At 36.5% G+C, this 22,249-nt stretch overlaps 1 protein-coding gene across 8 annotated transcripts in view; it reads left to right on the plus strand.

Moving 5' to 3' along the window:
* The window catches only part of PKP4 (plakophilin 4), a 236,160-nt gene that overhangs the window by 128,433 nt on the left and 85,478 nt on the right, over nucleotides 1–22,249 (plus strand). For all 8 annotated transcript variants that reach the window (XM_087860912.1, XM_087860933.1, XM_087860920.1 and 5 more), the window contains exon 3: nucleotides 1,689–1,801. In XM_087860912.1, the coding sequence (XP_087717038.1) occupies nucleotides 1,689–1,801 (113 nt within the window). The remainder of the gene's footprint in view (nucleotides 1–1,688; nucleotides 1,802–22,249) is intronic.

Consider the following 22,249-nt stretch of genomic DNA (forward strand, 5'->3'; position numbering starts at 1 on the left):
GAAAACACAGCAGCCCTCCATCCCTAGTAGCCCCTGAACTCAGAACGCAAAGGTAATGTGATGGCTCTGAGAATATTTTTGGATTCATAGATGGTCCTTTTCTGGCCCAGCTTGGTACAAGCAACCAGTCTTTTGGGATAAGAGTGTATAACAAACAGTTGAGTAAAATAATTGAAAGAATGGAAGTGTGTCATAAGAAATATGATGCTGTTTAAGGGCAAAGAAAGACCAAATGTGAGATAAGCATAAGACTGTTTGCCCCTAAAATCAGTTATCTTAGCCTGATACTGAATGTTGCGCAGTTATTATCTATCTGGTCTTTCGTTGCTAAACATTTCTTAAGAACAGAGGTCTAGGAAATGTTAAACAGAGGTAGGAAGCGTCCCACTTCGATCATGTTGTACAACATTATTGAGCCAAGTATTATTCCTTCAGGCCATGCCCTATATACCCACACCAACTGGGCTCATTAGAGAAGTATTCTCAGTATCAGAAAGCAGTAAGGAGTTCAGGGACTGTATCTTAAAAATTATTCTAAGAATAGTTTGTAGAATTTACAAAGCCAGTGCTGTCAGTAATAGCATGTTTGCCTGATTCCATGGGGAGCTAATACACTTCAATTAAATTGTTTTAAATTTTTGCATGGCAAACAAATATGTATATATTGTCATAAATAATATTTAAGGTAATTTTATTTCTGATTAGTTTCTAGGTTTAGGGCTCATATACCTGGTATTTTGAACTAGCAGTCATTGTCCAGTTAAACTACCTACAGTTCGGCATTTGCTTTGAGTAGCCTTGTAAGGAGATAATATGGCACAGGGGAGCTTGAGGTGTAATTGGAGGTGTTATTTGTGGCTTAAAGCCTTTGGAGTGTACTTGATTTGATCTATAGATGTGTTATAGCATAGCACCCTTCCTATTTATTAAAATCTTGTCAAGTTAGAGCATCTTGTCCTATGATAGAACTTCCTTGCCTTCATCATGTGGTGTAGAATGAAGAAGATCATTTCTTTAGACAGTCTTCCCAGCCTTTAAATACAATTTTAAATTCTGTATACTGGCTCAGACTTTATTTTTTTCTCCCCTTCACACAGGGACACATGAACAATGAATGTGTTGTTTCATAACAATAGAAAAACTTTATTGATTATATTGCAGATAAATATACCAAAACTTTTTCTGTAGGGTTGGAATGATTTTTTTCTCCTTAACAATTAAAAGGCTCTGCATCAAACGTGATAAAGTGATTCTCATCATGGGAATTTACATTTTTTTTCAATAAGTATGAAAGATAACAAATTACCTCTTGAGGCTGAAGAGCTTACATTGGTTGGTGGACACCTGACGTAGACATTATCAAGGACTCTGCAGACCTTACGTTTAATACAGCACTGTAGCGGAAGTACTCTTTGCAAACCTCAGTTAGGAGAACAAACACAAAAAGCAAATAAATATCTATGTTTCCTATTCCAAACAAAGGCTAATATTCTAGTGCCTTTCGGTTTGAAAAAAAGTACAAATCAGTAGGTTATCTAGGCCCACAATTCCACCCAAAACTTTAATTTCACAAAGCCGCACTAGATATAGTGCTATGTTATGGGTATGTTCCTGTGTTTCCTGTGACATGCGTTCACATGTATATCTGTCTTGGCACCTTATATGCCTTTTATTTCCTTGAATCACAGGAACTTCAGTTTCAACGACTCACCCGAGAACTGGAAGTGGAAAGGCAGATCGTTGCCAGTCAGCTAGAGAGATGTAGGCTCGGAGCAGAATCCCCAAGTATCGCCAGCACCAGGTACAGGGCCAACGGCTCTATTATTTTACATGCCTTCAAGTTCCATGCCTTATTAAGTTGTCCTGGATGTAGCAAATGATTCTCTTAGTGTTGTCACCGTTAACTTGCCTTTCTGAATTGGACACCAAAACTGTCAATTTATTCTAATTTGAGAAGCCTCTTGCAGTATTGATTATCCTTCAGTCCTGTGCTTGAAGTGTTTTATATGGCATTGGTAAGTTTCTATATGCTACCTTTAGAAGTTTGATTTTGCATATGTAGACACAGTTAATGGATGTTTTTCACAGTTACTAATTATTTGGTAAAGCTAATTGACTTTGAAAACCTGGTATTGACTTTTTTTAACTAAGAAATATTTCTAAATGATAACATTTAAATAGCTTTTAAAAATGCCTTCGGTTGACCTTGAGTTTATCTAGAACTCTGTAAAACTGCCATACAAAATAATTACTAGATGAAATAATTTAGTGTATTCACATAATAAATTGAAAACCAATATATTACTGGAATAAAAAAGCCATGCTTAATCAGAATTATTGTTTCGTGTTTAAATAGCCTCTTAAGCTATTGAAAAACATCATTATTACTGCCATAAGCACCAAATGGTGAAATCACTGCTTATCCTATTTGTGGATTTCTTTGTTGTTAATTACATGTTCTAGTAAAGCCTACCATAAAATAACTTCTGTTGCTTGCATTTTTAAGCTTGGTTTCTTTACTCATATGTAGGTATGTACCAGCAGTAGCTTGTCTCTTAAGTTATTTCTAACATCGTTATTGTTCTACTTGTCAGTATCGTCTATTAGTCTTAGCCAAGAAAGCCTTCTTAGTGCACACGGTGCTGTCTGCAGTTCCTCCGTTCCGGCTAATTGTTGCTGTGGATTTAAAAATATTAGGCAGATAAGTTGTGTTCTCATGAATTTTTTCATCTCCGACCCTTAAGAGTTGTGCATATTGGTATGTTTAGTAAGGCATCAAGTATACAAATAGGATTAATAGAACTTTTAAAACATAAATATTTAATTATGTGACCATATTTTAGTTATCCAGGCAGTTTTGTTTTTGTTTTTTAGAAAGGGAAATAACAAGCAAGGGGTAAAATTGTAAATCAGATATTTCTAACTCTGGCTTTATAGTTACTCAATGATATAATTTATCAAGGAAGTTAAAATTGTTAAAATTTTAATTCTATTCAGTATTTTTATTCAATATTTTTAAAAAGCTATCTGTATCTTCAGCACCAAAAAGAAAATTCACAAACTCGGTAATATGGTATTGTATATATTTCCAAAGACATAAACCCACAGACTTAAAAATACATAATTTTATATATGGAAAATTTAATTTAACGAATTCAGTTTGGACTTTTATTCTGGCAGCATAGCTAATTAAACTGACATAGAAATGCTCTTGATAAACCCCTAGAAATACTTGATATATCAATAAAGCAAGTCAATACATACAGAAAATGGCAAAATAGAAAGGAGAATCCCCAGGTACTAGAAATAGGAAAGAAACTGAAAGCCAGAGCCAGAAGCATTTGGAGCTACCTCTCCAGGAGACCTAGGTTGACTGTCACCTCCTCCCCTCCAAAATCACTAGAGTCTTTAATACCTATGTAGGGCCCCAAGAATGAGGCTGTGTATATTTTCAAGATGGTACACGTATACTTAAGATTGCTGTATTAACCTGTGACCTCAAAGGGGTGCACCCATGGTAAACTCCCAAGATTGTACCACATGTGGATTTGGAGCCCAAATGTAATTCACATTGTTCAGAATCCCCAGCTGAGAAACTGGCATCACTAAAGATGCGCTCACAATCAGATATAAAACCTGAGTCAAAAAAAACTCAACGAGTGAGAATCAACTGGCAGAACTTTAAAACTTCAAGAACATGCTGTCTTTGGAGGAAGTCTGATAGGTGTGCACAGTGTAACAGGTACAAGGATGTTCATTATAGCATTATTTGCAAAAAGTAAGATATGAGAAAGAACGTAATTATCCATCAGGATGGAAATGGGAAATAAACAGTGGATAAGTGGACTCAAGAACAGTTAAAATGAAGTAATTAGATTACATGTATGAATATGAACATCTTTGCAAAACAGACTACTGAGTGAAAACCACAAAGTGTAAAAGGATATGGGAGGATATCATTATGAACATTTCAGAAATATATGCAGTAGCACTGTATGATATTTAAACAGTGTTTGATATTGTTCATGAATGTATGTATGTGTAGTAAAAGTATAAAAAATATTTTAGAATGACACCAATTTAAGATAGTGGTACCTCTAGGAAGGAAGGGAGGAGGAAGCTATCAGAAATTAGGCTTTAGTCAAATCTGTAACATGTTATTTACATTTGACATCTAGAGCAAACATGGCACAATATTGACATTTGTTAAATGGGGGAGTGGTTGATATGTGCATGGCTCTTAGATTATTTTCTGCACCTTAAGTTTTATAATATTAAATAATTTTAAGGTTACATAGTTGAATTACCTAATTCCATAGGTTTGTTTAAAATGTTAGTAAAAATACATGTTATAATATTTACTCTGAGTGATTTTGGTGTTTTGTCTCTGGATCTCAGTGCCTAGTGTGGTGTGTGGCATGTCACTGACCTCCATCAGTTAATTTTTGGGTGAATGAATGGATCCTGCAGAAAGGGAAGCTGGGTTGACCAGAGAAAGGGGGAAAGCATGCACAGAGGTATACAAGATTCCCCACTGTGTTTGTATTGGAGCACCAAGAGGTTCAAGTACCTAGGGTGTGTCCTAAAAGGACCTGATGACTTATGAGGTTGAAGGGGTAATGCTGGCTTCTGATTGGAGAACTGGGAACTAAAGTGATGATAAGTAACCTTCATTAGGTCTTAAAGGAGACCTGTTCAAAGTTGTTTTTGAAGGTAGTTGTCCTGGTAGTGTAGTGCATAAGTTAGAATGAAAAGAGACCAGGCAGGGGCGCCTGGGGTTTAGTCGTTAGGCGTCTGCCTTCCGCCCAGGTCATGATCCCAGCATTCTGGGATCGAGCCCCACATCGGGCTCCCTGCTCAGCGGGAAGCCTGCTTCTCCCTCTCCCACTCCCCCTGCTTGTGTTCCCTCTCTCGCTGCCTCTCTCTCTGTCAAATAAATAAATAAAATCTTTTTTAAAAGAAAAGAAATGAGACCAGGCAGCAGGCTGGGAACCTATTATGGAATCTTACAGTTATGAGAAAGGCTGTTTTTGTCATTCAGTGAACACTGATTAGAATCATAAATGATCCATTCTGATTGTCCTACTCACATCTCACCTTGGATTCTCCTGTATTCTTGATGCCCTCAGTGTAATGCTAACCCTTCCTTACAGCCTTTCCTAAGTTTCTCCTGGAAGGGCATCTCTCTTCATCTGAACTCATAGCTGGTTGTGCCTTTGTCAACTCTCCTATGAGGTGGTAAGGCCCACCCCACCCCCATAGCCCCGGCACAGTGCCTGGTGCGCGGCAGGCAGGCACCCAGACAAATGCTCATTGTATGAATAATGAACCTCAGCAAAGCCCCGTGTGTTTTAAGCTCAAGTAAGGATGCTTCACCATGAGGTTATCTACTTGGCATCTTTGGGTTTCTGTCTACGCTTTCTCATATCTGCCCTCTTGCAGTGTGCTTTTCAGGGACCTCAAGAAGACTATTGGCACAGTTACTTTGCTCTGTGACCACCAGGTTTTCACACTAACAAGGAGCCCATTAGAAAGCAATGTTAGTGAAGGAAGCATAGGTTTTTATCACTTGAGAGATCCCTCTGTCTTCCAGTACCCACCAACTATCACTCTCAGAATAAGAATCTAAAGATACAGAAAAACAGAAATTAGCTCTCAGACCCACGGCCTCTTTCCCGTCAGCCATTTCTGATTTGCTCAAAGGAAATTAAAAGTGGGACCACTGCTTATGGCCAGAAAGCTTCCTTGGATTCAGGTCATTCTTACATGAATTGAGTTTAGTCAGCAAAACAGGGGATTTGATAACTAGTTATTTTTCATATTGTTTTATTTAGATCCTGTGTCAGAGTTGGTAAGGTGACCTGTAAGATTTTCTTAGGTTTCCTAGTCCGAAGATGATGTTATAATAACCCAAAGGGAAATGAAAAGTATATTTTTATTTACTTTTTCTGTTGTTCAAAGCATTTGCTATTATTGGCCTTACCCTATGAATTAGAAGAAGGAGGCCGTGGCATGAGGTCGTATTTAATAAATGATTCTTATATATTGTGCTAAATAATATACCGTGGAGCCCTCTCCCAAAGGAGTGGCCCTAGAACGGAGCAGTTTGGTTCCCTCACACTCGCAGTACCAGCGATGGATTTTTAACCCGTGCCATGAGATGTTCTCATTCTCTAGGTGGACAAGCTGAGCCTCTGCTTGTTCTTAACTTAGGAGCAGGGTCCTGAAAAGTGAACAGTTGCCTTTGGCAGTTTATTTGTAGTATGTGAGAACTTAAAAAACAAAAATCGTTACAAATCATTTTAAAATCTTAATAAGTGAAGTAATTGCTTAGTTTTAATTTTAATGCCTCCTTGGAAATCTGGTTCTAAACAGGGTTACTAAAAACCCCATTTCTGATATGATTTCTCAGTTGCTTTATTTACTACAAAAAAGCACTAATAACCCAAGCAATATCAACATATAATGATCCTTAATCTGGAATTGATGGTGCTTATATCCTAAGATGATATGTTAAGCCAAAAATAATCATTGTGACTTTGAAAAGCCTGAAAGTGAGTTATGAGATTAGTTAATAGAGAAGCTACAGCCTGTCTGCTTTGTGCCAACTACACTGTAGTTACCTATGTATTAAATATTTCCCCTCATTGAAGGTAGGCTATGGAAATACTTAATAAGGAAATTATAACTTTTCTCCATTTATACTGACTACAGTATAGTTCTTTATATATTTAATATTCACTTCATATAAAGTGGGCTATGGGATCAATTAATACAGAAGATACTACTTTCTTTTTTGTCTTTTCTCATTTGTCTTGAGTGTACCTTAGTTATCTATGTATTTAATATTTTGCCTCATTCCAAAAATATTCGAAACATCTTTTAAAAATACAAAAATCAAAAATGGAGTGAGGAAATGAGAGCAAATGGAAGATAATGATTAGAAAAATAAGATGAAACCAAGGTTAAAATAGTATAAAGGGGCGCCTGGGTGGCTCAGTCGTTAAGCGTCTGCCTTCGGCTCAGGGCATGATCCCAGCATTCTGGGATCGAGCCCCACATCAGGCTCCTCTGCTTGGAGCCTGCTTCTTCTTCTCCCACTCCCTGCTTGTGTTACTTCTCTCGCTGGCTGTCTCTATCTCTGTCAAATAAATTAAATCTTAAATAAATAAATAGTATAAAAATGTATGTTGCTAACATTCCATGCATTTGCTAAAAGTAGGGAGCCACTTTGGCTCTGAGTGACGTAGTACCCATCCTAACGAGAGAAACACAAATGAGTGATATTCAAAATGTCTGTAGGACAAAAACAAACCAGGTTGCTCAGGAAAATCTGCCATTCCTGGGGCCAAGACTTGAGTGGTTTCTCCTATCAGTCGCCACTGAGAGACCACTTTATGATGTGGCAAAACAGCATCCGTGGTAGTCTCTCTCTATATGGAATCAGGCTCATCTCTTTCTTACACTGCTAAATGGAATATAAATGGATAGAATAGCACCTTACCTGGAAGTAATTCTCCAGGAGGCCAATTCTGACACTCTAGTTTGGCTCAAAGATGATATTTAGCATATGTAGATGGATGGGTTAATTTCAGGTCCTCCAAGCAGGCAGCATGCCACAATGACTATTTCTGTCTGCCACGCTTTTTACAGTCATGGGTAACAGCGGGTACCGAGTGTGCGGTGTCCTGTTACAGGTCACTGTGCAGCTACCTGGTGCGCATGCCTTAAGGGACATGGCCCTCATGGGATGCTGAGGTGTGTACAGCTCATCTCAAGAGAATCTTGGCACAGTTAACTCAGAGGGAAATTTGCCCTTTCAACCTCTTTCCTCCCAACAGCCTTCAAATCCAAATTTTGATGAGCACAGAATTTACTCTTTTTCTCCTTGCAGCATCATCAATGAGGTTTCTTTCTGACCTTAGTCTAGGTTGGATTTCATTGGATAGGGTGACAGTAAAAGGTCCCGGTAGCCCACAGTGAGGAGCCTAGCTCCCTCACCCTGGGATTTCCCCTGCCCACCTCCACTGCCAAGGGCGAAGAAAGGGTCAGGGGTGGCCAGAACAGTATTCTTCCTCTGTTTTGGGTTTGGTTTTATTTTGGTTTTTTACTGGCTGTGGAGTTAAATAATGCTCGTTTCAGACAACTCATAAAATTCAAAAAAGTATAAAGAGTAAAACCCATAATTCTACCATTCAGAGACAACCATTTTATTTTCAAGTCACGCTTATTGAAGTGTAATTTACTTATAGTAAAATTCACCCTCTGTAACGTACAGTTTCATGATTTTTGAGATTTTTGGCATGTGGTTGTATAACCACCACCACATAGAACATTTCCACTAACCCCAAAAAAGAGGCAACCACTTTTAAGTGTTTGCTATGTTTCATTCTCTTCAATTTATTTTTTTTTTAAATTTAAGCTTGAGGTCATTCCGCCTGGCTAACCTTGTGTCTTGTTCCTAAAGTCCCACTTTGACATGCCAGGCCTAACTTTTAACGGCTCCCACATGCCTGAGGAATTCCCAATGGGACAAAAAGCTTGAGGCTGAACCTGTGACCTAGGGCTGCTAATTCAGCAGCAGTTAGAGATCATTACAGCCTTCCAGTGGCAGGCGGCACAGCGTGGGTGGAAGACTTGGCCAGGGGAAAGACTCCGAGGCAGATTCAGCCTTCAAGTGTACAAGGTGTGGCCTGTGCGTCATGTTTCATGTAAGCAGAGAAATTACACGAGTGGTTCGACTTGTTAGGTAACAAAACTGTGCAAGGAGAAGAGAATGGAATTGAAAAGCCGGTAAATGAAAATATGATCAGCTTCGACTTCAAGAAACTGTTTCTGAGATTTTATTGTACAGAATTTCAAAACTATCCGATTGCAGACTTGGAATCTTGCCGTTCATTGTCCAGAAACAAAGTTACTTCTCGACAAGTCGTAGACGGTGAAAGAAAAGTTTATTTCTTTAGAGCACGTAAATTAGTTCCATGAATTTTATTTTGTAAATCATAGTTTGTGTACTTAGTAAGATGAAACACTAAGTTTTCATTTATATTGAAGTCAAAGATTCTTAAAAAATGGACCTTTTAATAATTATAAGAAGCATTAATGGCAACTTTTGGAATCAAAGTACAGTTTTAAGTTTTTGTTTTGATTGTTGTACATTGTCTTAAACTTTGATGACCCTATTTGGAAACAGTAGGTCCCTTCACGTTGTCTGTCCTTTAACTGGCTACTACCGATGTTAGGAAATTACTCTAGACTGAGAAAAATCCTGTCCATATCAACTGAATGAGGGGGAAATGGGTGGCAATATTGAAATTAAATAACTTCACACTCTTCCCAAGATTATCTCTCCCTTTCAGTTAGTTTTAAAAGCCCTTCTAAAATAGAATTCTTTATGGTTTCAAAAGGGTCATACAATCTTGACAAATAGTCTTCTTATCGCCACTTAAGAAAAGAACTCTGTTATTTTTTAATGAAAAGATTTGATTCCCCACGGCCATTCAGATTTTTTTTACACTGTATAGGGTCATCTGCTAGTGCCCATCAGGCTTCCATTGATACTATTAAAAATTCTAAAAATGTTTTAGGCTGACAGTAGCAGAAAAGGCTTTTCCATGGTTCAAGTCTTTTCTTCAGCGAATATTTTTAAGTCATTGTGAAGTAAACCTCCTCAAATGATACATTCTTTAAAAATGAAGAGTCTTTGAAAAGATCGAATGTTTGTGCTGTGACAGTTTATTGCTTATTTAATGTACCACTTCAGGAAGATGCTTGATAAAGTTCTGTCCCTTTGACCTCCAGAGCTTTCACCAGCAAAACCTGAGTTTTTTAAATAATAGTTTTATTGAGATATATTTCACATACCATAAATGCATAGTTTTAAAGTGTACAATTCAGTATTTTTAGTGTATTCACAGAGTTTGTTCAACCCTTACCAGTGTTCCATTTTAGAGTAGTTTTTATCACCCTATAAAGAAGCCTTCTACCTCTTAGCACCTCCTTCCCATTCTCCCCTCCCCATGGCCCCTGGGAACTATTCATCTACTTTCTGTGTGGATTTGCCCATTGGGCACTTCCTATATACGGTATCAGACAATATACGGCCTTTTGTGACTTGGCTTCTTTCACTGAGCATGGTGTTTTCAGGGTTCACCCGTGTTGTAAACATGTATCAGTACTTCATCCCTTTTTGTTTCCAAAGAATTATTCAGTTGTATGGATATACCACGTTTTGTTAATTCATTCGCCAGCTAATAGACCTGAGGGTTGTTTCTATTTTTTGACTATTGTGAATAACACTGTGATGTCTCAGGTGTTAAGAGGGCAAGATCCCAAAGGGGTTTACTTTAGGCATTCTTAGTTTGGGGGTCAGGGCAGGCACAGGGAGTGATAGAAGTTTTCCTGAGCGTCTCCACCCACCCTCCTACTTCCTCACAAGAACTTGCCTTCTTTCCTTTCTCCCCTGCTTTCCATTATGGTAAATCCTATATACTGCTGAGCTCGTTGTCTGTGTTGAGTTACTTTAGTGCTCTGTAGGTAAAGCTATTTGGGAGTCTTGTAATATTCATCACAATATAGTTCAACCAATTTCCATTTCTGAGTATTGTCTTTGGTCACTAGTGTCTCTCTTAATGGTCAAACAAATAAAAGTTCTCCGATTTCGTTTCTAATACAGACCAAATGAGGAATAAACTACTTGATATTTGAATGTAATTATCAGAAACTCTCTTTGGGATCTGTGCAGCGAATATTTATTAAATGGATGCTCTTATGAGCAAATTTAGTAACACTGAATTTTTCTGATGCAACTCCTATTGTAAACACAGTAAAGAGTACCACATCTGAAAGATATATAAATGAGTCTGTGGCTGACCTGCCGCTCTACAGAAGTCATTTATCTTGAGCAGTTTACTTAAGCACAGTTCTTCCAGAAGGCATTTTAATTACTGCTTCTCATTGCCATTCCAGTCACAAGCCAGTTTCATCTGGGACATACAAATCCAAGTGGCAACTATCTCTGCTGATTTGAATTAAACTTGTATAAACTAGGTCTTCTGCAGGGCATCTGAGCCCAAGGTAATTGAACCAAAATTCCATTAAGCTAACCTATTTTAACCTAAGAGTGTTTCCATGTAGAATGTGGATTTTAAAGCAAGTAGTTTTCATAAGTAATAGTCTTTTATGGACCTAGAACATTATACAACAATATGTTTTAATCATAGTAAGTAAATATTTCAAAATGAATTACCTATTTCTTAGACTGAATATTTAAAAATGTTAAGAGGGTGATAAGGTTAGAAGGAACCACAAAAAGATTATAGTTTGCATCAAAGTTTCAGATTATTTTAAGACTATTTTAATGTATTTGGTTAAATTTGGAGGCAGCCCAACTATATTAATTTTACTAATTAATGAAGAGGAAAATACTTTTTAAAATTCAGGGGCCCATGCTTCTAAAATATATGTATCATGCCATTATTTAATTGTCTCTTAAAGCACCATTTTAATTAAAATAACATTATTTCATTTTCTGTAATTTTTCATAGTTCACATTCTATAATTACTGTTCTCAAAATATATAACAGTGATAAATTATTCAGTCAATACAGGAATTTTATTACCAGCCCCCACTCTTAGTCATTAGGCTTTTTTAACGATGTATATATATTGATAAATCATAAAGTAATTTAAATAGGCCACATAGTATATTTCTTTTCTTTTTTTTAAGATTTTATTTATTTATTCGACAGAGATAGAGACAGCCAGCGAGAGAGGGAACACAAGCAGGGGAAGTGGGAGAGGAAGAAGCAGGCTCATAGCTGAAGAGCCTGATGTGGGGCTCGATCCCGGATCGCCGGGATCACGCCCTGAGCCGAAGGCAGACGCTTAACCGCTGTGCCACCCAGGCGCCCCCACATAGTATATTTCAAGATGCTTTCTGAAAAAAAATTTACCTTTACTGCTTCATAGGAATTAATAATTACTTTCATCATGTATCTTTTATTTACTGTCATTTTAGGTTTTATCTGCATTTTTTTAATCTTTATCATAAGAAATGTTAGAAGTACTAAGAAGCACAGAGAATAATATAACAAAAGCTCAAGTACTCACATCCCAGAACTGAAAATTGTTGATAATTCATCATATTGGCTTTTTATTTAAAATTTCTTTACAATTCAAGCCCTCTGCCCCCATCCTCTCTTCCCAATAGCTAACCACAAGTATATAGTCTTCCAGTTTACTTTGTGTACTTTTATATCATTATACATCCTTGGCCAATATTTTGTGTTTCTTTTTTAACCTACACAATATGGTGTAGTGTGTGTATCATTGTGCACTAAGTATTTTTCTACTCAGTATTTAGAATCTATCCATGTTGATATGTGTAGATATAGTTTATGTTTTTAACTACTGTTACATATATATTTCATAGAATAATCAACTGGCCATTTCCTTATTGAAGAACATTTTCCTTCCACTTTTCAATACTATAAATAATGCAACACTGAACATTTTTTAACCTTTCTCTTGGTTTACACATATAAGATTATGGAAAAGACATCATTTTAAGTAGAATATTTGGGTCATAATAAATATATACATTTTCAATTTTTCTACATCTTCCTGAATTGCTTTCTGAAGTATCTCAACAATTGTACCCTCTCAAGCAGTCTGTGTTAAAGTTCCAGGGTGTCTCTCTGTGTGTGTGTGTGTCTGTCTGTCTGTCTGTCTCTCTCTCTCCTCTTTGTTTTTATTTCTCTCCCCCCCCCCACTTTTTTGCCAACGTTTAAGGTTAGGCAGGCTCTTTAAATTGTACCAATCTAATGTTACATCATTTTACTTTGCATTTTCTTATTGACTAATGAGATTGAGTATTTTCATGTCCTTATGATCTATTTGAGTTTCCTCTTCTATTCATATTCTTTGCCTACTTTTCTTTCTTTCTTTCTTTCTTTCTTTCTTTCTTTCTTTCTTTCTTTCTTTCTTTCTTTCTTTCTTTCTTTCTTTCTTTCCTTCCTTCCTTCCTTCCTTCCTTCCTTCCTTCCTTCCTTCCTTCCTTTTTTTAAAGATTTTCTTTCTTTGTTTGAGAGCAAGAGAGTAGGGAGAGGAGTATAGGGAGAGGGACAAGCAGACTCCATGTTGAGCATGCAGCCCAATGGGGGGCTCAATCCAACAACTCTGAGATCATGACCTGGGCCAAAATCAAAAGTTAGACACTTAACCAACCAAGCCACCCAGCCTCCCCTCTTTGCCGGCTTTTCTAACGAGTGATTTGGCTTAGTGTCTTTGATTCTATCGTTAGTTTTTTTGCATTGAAATAACCCTGGGATGTATATGTTAAAATAGTACAGGTCTTAGTACATCATAACACTAAAAGTATACTATATTAATCTATTTTTAGAATACAAGTCCTTTAGTATCATTACAAGTACATAGAAGATACAACCTCTGGATGATATATAATAATAGATACCTAATTATCCATATTTGCAGTTGAGGGAAGGTAAGAGCTCGAACAGATGATACTAACGTTACTTTCTATTTCCAGATATCCTTTCATGATTTTGCATTTACTTATATATTTTTTGCAAATATTTATGATGTCTTCTCTAAAGTCACTCAGTAAATATGTATACCTTTACTATTGTAGAGATACAAAGTTGTAAAAGCCTGGAAATTTCCAGTCCAGCAGAAGGGACCATTTTGTATAGCTAACAAAATGACAAATATGCTTAGTAACAGCATAAAATATATGTTTATATTTTATTATTTTTAATTTTGTGAAGAGCCCCATGTTGATCAGATTACATTGTCCTAGCTCTATCCCAGGAGGCTTTACTTGGGTATCTTTGATTCTTATATCCTTAGGTTAAAATACTTTATATTGTAGGGAAGAAAACAGTAGCCATTGAGCACCTATTCCAAAACAGGCACCTATGCTAACCCATTTCATACCCATTATCTTCTTTACTGTTCAACAGTGTTTCCCTCTTTGATGTTTTGTGTTTTAGTTTGCTTTGGTTTTAATTATTACTGTACACCTGAGTTTATTATTGGGATGATATTGTCCCCTAAAGATAGTGTTAATTTGTTGGTTTTTCCACTGGCGTGTAAATAAATGGTTTGAGAAGACTTAAGCATCCCACTCACATCCACTCTACCACTCCAAATAGACACAGCCTATATAAAATGGTGCTCAACATACAAAGACAATTAGAAAATCCCTAGCTACCAGCCCCATTTCTACTACTGTTTTGTCTCTCCTTTATGGAAACTGCCGTGGTTACCATTTATATTCTTGGTGGATCACAGACATGTTAAAAGAAGTCATGTAAATATTAATTTGAAGATTCTAGTAAACAGTCTTGAAAAGCATATTCCCACTAATGTACTTTCTGAAGTTCATTATTTTAGGGGGAAAGTTTACCATTTCTAAATCTAATCATTTTACTCTCTACACATCTCTCCTAATGCCTAGTTTCATTCTACGTCTCTTAAGCTTAATTTTTTTCCCCATTTGAAATTATTTCATTTGCCCAACAGACTGGATCTGACTGATGGCATCAGCACACTGTCCTTTAACATGCTTTGTATTTCCTATGACTAGGTATTTATATTTAGATGACTAGCAGATTTTGGGCGAGAATACGTCAAACAAGTGACATCATGTACTCCCATTGCATCACATCAGGATAATATAATTTCTGACCGTCTCCCATTTTGCAGGTTAATATTAAGTTCACATTCTCATTACCATTTGGCAGGTTAAGGACCGTGGAGCAGAAAGACTAATGAAAGTAAATGAGATGTTTCGTTAACCCTTCCAAGAACTACTTACTACTGTATCTAGGTCTAAACCAGTGATGTATGGAAAAGGAAATAGAAAATGTGATTAGCTACCTAGAAGTGAGTGCCATCCATTAGTGCATTTCAGCAGTTAATCAGCTTGCCCTAGAACTGAGCATGGCATGTCTGCCAGGGTAGGGAGAGGAGGCAGCCAACAAGTTTCCCAGACTTTGTAGTAACTGAATTGTTGTTATGGCTATCCTCCCTGAGGCTTCACAATCTATTTAATAACAAATCAGTCTAATCTGTTTGTTGCATGGATTTTTCTATTCTCCTGTCATGTTACTCCACTATTAAATGGGGGGAGGGGACACTCTGAAACTGAAGAGGAAAAAAGCCTGAGGGCTGCTGATTTTCACAGCTAAAAAATTTTTATATTAAATAATTATACATTTTAACCACTGTCACATAGTTTAGATATAACATTTGGTTTGCATTAATAGACCCTTATAATCCAAGGAAGAATGTCTTTAGGGTTTATGTGTTTCTTTTACCTTTTTTTTTTTTTTAATTGAAAAAGAACAAATAACAGCCAGTTATTCTAGGATCCTGTGATATGTCATCTCTGCTTTAGAGCAAGTCAATTAAAGGTTGATCCACCCCCACCTTTAGTTACAGTATCAATAATGGAGCTATTTGAGCCACAGAGAAAATTCAAGTGAAATTATCAACCATGATACAAGAGCCTAGGTGCTTAGGAAGCACAAAGGGCAGATCTCTATCTGTTTTTTCGGTGGCATTAACAAAATAGTTCCGAGTAAAAACATATTTGAAAATAGTGAGTAGAACAGTTGTATTTCTATGAATATAAATACAAAGGTAGAAATTATATTATTGACAGAAGTAGTACATAAGTCTAGAATTAAGTCTAATTATGTTAACCACGTAACATTGGGCAAACATTGCAATCACAAAATAATTAATGTATCTAGATCAGTAATCATCAACAGCATCTGAACCCATCGATCTATCTTACGTTAATATTGCAAAATGGGAGGCGGTCAGAAATTATATTATCCTGATGTGATGCAATGGGAGTACATGATGTCACTTGTTTGACGTATTCTCGCCCAAAATCTGCTAGTCATCTAAATATAAACACCTAGTCATAGAAAATACAAAGCCAAGGGAACATGTTAAAGGACAGTGTGCTGATGCCATCAGTCAGATCCAGTCTGTTGGGCAAATGAAATAATTTCAAATGGGAAAAAAAAATTAAGCTTAAGAGACGTAGAATGAAAGGCATTAGGAGAGATGTTTAGAGACCTAGCAACCAAATATAACGAGTGGGCCTTGATTTGGTTAGATTCAAACAAACCAACTGTTTTAAAAATCGAAACAGGGAATTTGAATACTAACTAGATATTTGTTGATATTAAGAATTTGACTTTTAGGGGAGCCTGGGTGGCCCAGTCAGTTAAGCGTCTGCCTTCAGCTCAAGTCATGATCACAGGGTCCTGTAATCCACCCCCCAGTCAGGCTCACTGCTCGGCAGGGAGTCTGCTTTTCCCTCTCTCTGTCTCAAATGAATAAATAAAATCTTTTTAAAAAGGAATTTTACTTTTAATATTTTAGGTGTGATACTGTTACTGTGAATATGGTCTTTTTAAAGTATCTATATTTAGCGGTACATCTCAAGTATTGATTACTGAAGTGGTAAGATGTCTGAGACTTGCTTCAAAATCTAGTAATGCAGAGAAAATAGTAGGTGAAGGTATAGATGAAATAAATGTGACTACATGTTCCTTTTTTTGTTGAAGCTGGGTAATGAGTACATAAGGGGTTTATTATACTGTTTTTTATTATATACATGTGTATTTTAAATATTGTATAACAAAGTTTCTTAAATGCTAAGTGATTCAGCTCTTTATTTTCTGACTGAAATTTTGGTTAAGATTTGTTTCATTTTTATAAAATTAGGATGGTTCTGTTTCTTAAAATCTGAATGGTGGATGTTCTCTTTAATAGTTCAGATAAAGACTCTTTAAATTGCATAGATTGTGAATCTATATTGAGTGTTCCACATACTTCATGCTGCCTTTTCCATCAATAATGTTGGCTCGTTATGGCAATGAACGGGAAGGGGGAGTAAAAGGGAGAAAGAAAGAGCTGATCACTTCTTCTGTCATGTTGCAAACCATTGTTGTTCTTTTTATTCATATCTCTCAAAAGAAAAATGCTAGCCATTAAAGCTAGGAATTTAACACAGTCTTGCCCAAATACTTGCCGTGTCTGTTTGCCGTGGAAAGTACCTGTTCAACCACTGAACAGTGTTTATAGATCACCCATTCAGTATCCAGAATCCTGTTTTAAGAGACTTGACCCTGACCCTCCATTATCATGATTGTCATTCCTTTTCATTTGCCCTAATAGGCTTTTTTCTTTTTCATTCCCCCATTTGGTAGTTTGGAAACCCTGCACACTTGGGTGTTTGGGATAAACAGAGAAGAGAAGGAGACAATGTTAGGATAGGGGATGTGTGACAAATTAGGGATCCACAAGAGCTTTCAGATGATTTTAAGCGTTCGAGAACCACTTTCCTAAGTTCCACAGGTCTTACTACATAGACATGTAACATTCACTATGCCAGATGTTGACTGTATCCTTGTGTCCATTTTTTTTTTTCCAGAACAGTTATTGATGATCCTGGCTCTGTACTCTATCTCACGTGTGAATTCATTCCTCCTTCAGCACTAAAACAGCTATTTGTGGTGCTTGTCCGTGAATTAAGAACTTTTCTGAAAATGGCTGTTACAGTGAGAAACATAATTTTTTTCAAAAAGCAAAGCATAAACTTAATATGTACTTTCTTTTCACACTTACAATGAAAATAAAAAATTTTTCAGAAATTAAACTTTACTGTTTATAAAAATTAAAAAATCTTTACATTGGGTAATCAATGGAAAGAAAGTGAATAGCATTCTTTAGACATATGCCAAATTTGATAGTGTCTTTATACGAATATAAAGAATTGTATGTAAATAAATCATTTGCTTTTGAATGTCTAAATAGGATAAATAATCAAGGTGTAGTATATGTTTAATAAAAAAATTGGGGCTTATGATAATTCCTGTTAAGTAAATTTTTACATAGACTTTTCAAAACATTTTAAATCCTAAAGTAAAAAAATGAAATTGTATACATCATAAACAAAGCTATTTATAATGACAAATTTTAAGGGGTTTTGATGCCAGCCAGTGTATTTTACTCTCTACAGTTTAGTCCCATGTTCACTCTGCTCAATCTCATGCAGAGCAAATAGAAAAACAGAACCCTTTCCCTGCTCCCTACCAGTGCCAGGTCTTTTAAAAAAATATGTAAGATTTAGGGACGCCGGGTGGTTCAGTCAGGTAAGCGTCTGCCTTCGGCTCAGATCATAATCTCAGGGTCCTGAAAATGAACTCCACATTGGGCTCCCTGCTCAGCGAGGAGCCCACTTCTCCCCTCTCCTTCTGCCTCTCCCCCCGGCTTGTGTTCTCTCTCACTCTGCACTCGCTCTCTCTCAAATAAATAAATAAATAAATAAATAAATAAATAAATAAAAATCTAAAAATATATATAAGATTGAAATTGTTTTACACATTTCTTAAAAAAGTGTATTTGTGTGTGCTCTTTCTTTTTTATTTTAAATCTTTAAAAATGTTTTCCATGTCTTTTTTTTTTTTTTTTTAACCTTTAGAGGGTTTTAGGAAGATTAGAAATGAGGGAGACAATAGCAGTTATTAGACCATGGTTGCAAACAATTTGCAGTAGCCCATCTATTTCAAGGCTGACCCTTTGCCTAACTAGCACCCTAAGTTATGGCAAAATACTTAGGAAAGGGAGCCTGGTGTTGTATTTAGCCATTTTACTATTTTCATCTCACTTTCACTCTTTCAAGTGTCAACTGAAATGTTATAAAACCCTACCATTCTGATTTCTACTTTAACTGGTTGGAACACCTGGTGTGGGCTGGGCTTAAACAGAAATCATACTGCCTGTATAATTTATAGAGATACCAGAGGGAACTGTTCGTTTCATTTTTGACTAGTACTACATCCGTTTTGATTTTCCTCTTCCCATATGGTCTTCTGGATCTTTTATTCATAGATTCAAAGCACTAACACAAAATGCTTTTGTCAAAGAATATTTAACATCTTCTAAAATGCATTTACCTCCAGTCCCTATGAAAGTTACTTGAATTGTGAAAAGGACTAGTATTTCCTGTGCCTTTAATGATTTCGCTCTGCATTAAATACATAATTTTCTCTTTAGGAAACTGGTTGGAATATTATTTATTTATATCTTACCTTTTCTTGGAATTCATTTTACACAGTCATTATAGGAGTCGAAAAATATGATAGAGTAGCATGGGGAAAAGTGGAATGAAGAATTAAGAAAACAAGGGTGAGAATGGATAGAGCCAGTAATGAGACCAAAAATGTTCATGACAGTGGCTTGTTTTACATTTTACTTTAAAATTGCTAATAGCCAGTGGAAATCAAGACTTTGCTGTCCCTATTACTCATGATATTTTAAAGACTAAATTGTAAAGCACATTCTGAGAGTATGGACATTTTTTTCAGGTAAAATGTTACAGAGAGGAAATGTATGCGTCAGACTGTAAGCCTTAGATCTTTCCCGCATTCCGTGAGATATCACTCCTGCCCATCTATGGCCATCTTGTTTGCACCTTCTGTTGGTCATATAGGTGACTGGGTGTTGATTATGGATGGGTGAGCCCAAATCCATCTGCACTCAAGAAAGGTGACTCAGGGCTCGTGTCCTGGTATCGATAGGTCAGGAGCAACTGCATCCTATATGAGGGACACCATTTTTCAATCAAGTGCTCTCTCTTTTCCCTAAACTCACTATCACCCTCAGATCATATAAACAATTATGAAGAGAGATCCTTTGGCCTGTCTTCACTTGTTATGCCTTGCTTAGTCCAAATTATAGGTATATACCGTTTCAGGGGCAATTCAGAGCCATAACACACAAAAACAATAATAAACTACCATTACAAGCATGTTGTCATGGTTTCCCTTTTCCTGACTCCTGAGATCAAGTGGTCCTCTCATTGGAAGAAGGAATTGGTTTCTATCCAACAGAGAATTGACCAGAGTCTGATAACATGATTAAAACACAGAAAGGAACCTTGGTCCTAGAAAAAATCGTAAGTTTAGAGGAAGAATTTTTGTTTTCTTGTGATGGATTGTACAATAAATAAATTTGGAAGAGGCTCTTAAAAAGTAGTTAGATACCAAAAAGGATTGCTGTCTGAGTATTATTGCTGAGATACCCTTATTATCTTTAGGCTAGTGATTTCTCAAACTAGGGTCCTCAGAGCCCCTTAAGGACAATAATGTAGGAGATGGGGATAACTTTTCTTCTGGCTCCCCACCTCTGCTTCAGCCAGGCAAAGCGGTTCACCTTCAGTATCTGTCCTACATATTGGCCTTCCTACCTTCGACTTACCGAAATAGCCTAGTGGGAGAATGATGTCGGTTGAGCATCTGCCTGCAGCTCAGGTCATGATGTCAGGTTCCTGCATCAGGCTCCTTACTCAGCAGAGTCTGCCTCTCCTTCTGCCCCTCCCCCTGCTCATGCACGAGCTCTCTCTCTCTCTCTCTCTCTATCTTTCTCTCAAATAAATAAAATATTTTTTTAAAAAAAGACTTGGGACTTCCACATTGTATTCAAGAAGTAGCATTCTCAGGGATTCAAGAGCACTCAAGACAGCTAAAGCACAGAATGAGCGCTACCTAGCTAAGAACGCAAAAGAAACTAGTAGAATATTTTGTAAATACATTAAGAGAAACAGCAAAATTTTAAATGTACTAATTAAAAGGGATGTCAAAGCAATACTAAATAGAAATAAAAAAGACTTAGAAGTATATTATGATATTTGGGTGGCTCAGTCGGTTAAGTGGCCAACTCTTGATTTTGGCTCAGGTCATGCTCTCAGGATCCTAAGATGAGACCTATGGTGGGCTCTGCCCTCAGTGGGGAGTTTGCTTGAGATATTCTCTCTCTCTTTCTCTCTCTTCCCCCCCCCCGCCCCACCCCCAGCACTCGTGCACTCTCATGTGCTCATCTCTATCTCTCAAATAAATCTTTTTTTAAATTGTGTTATTATCTCCATATCATAATTAAAGATTTAATTAAAATTAATGAAGATAACAGAAATTTGTGTTCAACAGAATAGTTACTCATTTAAGGGAGTTTGTTTTAAATTTATCTTGTAACATTCCCAAGCAGAGACTAAAACTTAACAATCATTAGCAGTTATTTTGCCAGATTCCTGGGGTAGAAAATCCTAGGTGCATAATAGGAAATACAGAGTGACCTGGGAACTCTGGAGCCCAGAGTCCATATCTAAGAAGATTATGATGCATTTCATTAAAAAGCAATTTGTAATGCCTAGAGGATAACAAAGTGCTAAGTAATTGCAATATGAATTCATTGCCAAAAAATAAAAACCCAAACAAAGCATTTTTCTTTTTAACTGAGAAATGGACCTTGGAATCAGTTAACAAGTAGACTTATAAATAGAGCAATGGATTATAAAGGAAATTATAGCAAACTAATATAGACTCACCACAAGTTTTCACAATGGATTTGGAATCCAAAAGACCTACACACTTGCTAAGAGAATAACTCCAATTAGTAGAATAATAAAGCCCACCCAATAACAAGTGGAAAATTTGAAAGGTAATTTTTAAAATAAACAAATCACAAATTGGAAATAAGACAGTAATGAGTTGATAGAAAAAGAGAAATGCGGTTAGAAATTTATTTGAGCTAGTGAAATTTCATCGGTAAACGTGGTAGTTCTTGAAGAGTTAAGATGTGCAGAAGAAATACAGAACTTTTGTGTGGAACTCAGAACTTACACTCAGAACTCAAAATATAAAACTAATAGTAAAAAATAGTTAATAAACATGATTAATGAGTGTTCATCTATTAATTACCTCTGTTAAGTAAAGGAAGATCACCTAAGAATCATTTTAAAAACATTGTGAAAGAATATATTGTAATAATGAAATAAATAGATCATGTAATGCTCCTAAATTGGGATGGTTTAAAGAACAATTTGAAGACATTGTCATAACACAAAGGGGAGAGATGTTTGTTTTGCTTGGACATGTCTAATATTATTTTAGTGGTCTCCCAAACTGGCTGATTCCCAGCCCTTCACAGTTTTCAAGCTGTGGGAATTGAAGCGAACTCTAGAATATGGCAGTGCATTTCATACTGCTACATACCTCTCCCATTGGAGCCTTCACATTCAGATTTCTACCTGAGTGGTTCCAGTACTAACTTACTGCCTCTCGATAGGTGAGTAGAAGGAGAGCTAGATCTTGTTTTTTTGTTTTAAGACAAATGTTTCACACTTTGGGTTGTTATAGGTACGTGAATG

This window comes from Ursus americanus, chromosome 1, assembly GCF_024610735.1.
Source record: "Ursus americanus isolate L20-20 chromosome 1, mUrsAme1.1.p, whole genome shotgun sequence".
NCBI lineage: Eukaryota > Metazoa > Chordata > Mammalia > Carnivora > Ursidae > Ursus > Ursus americanus.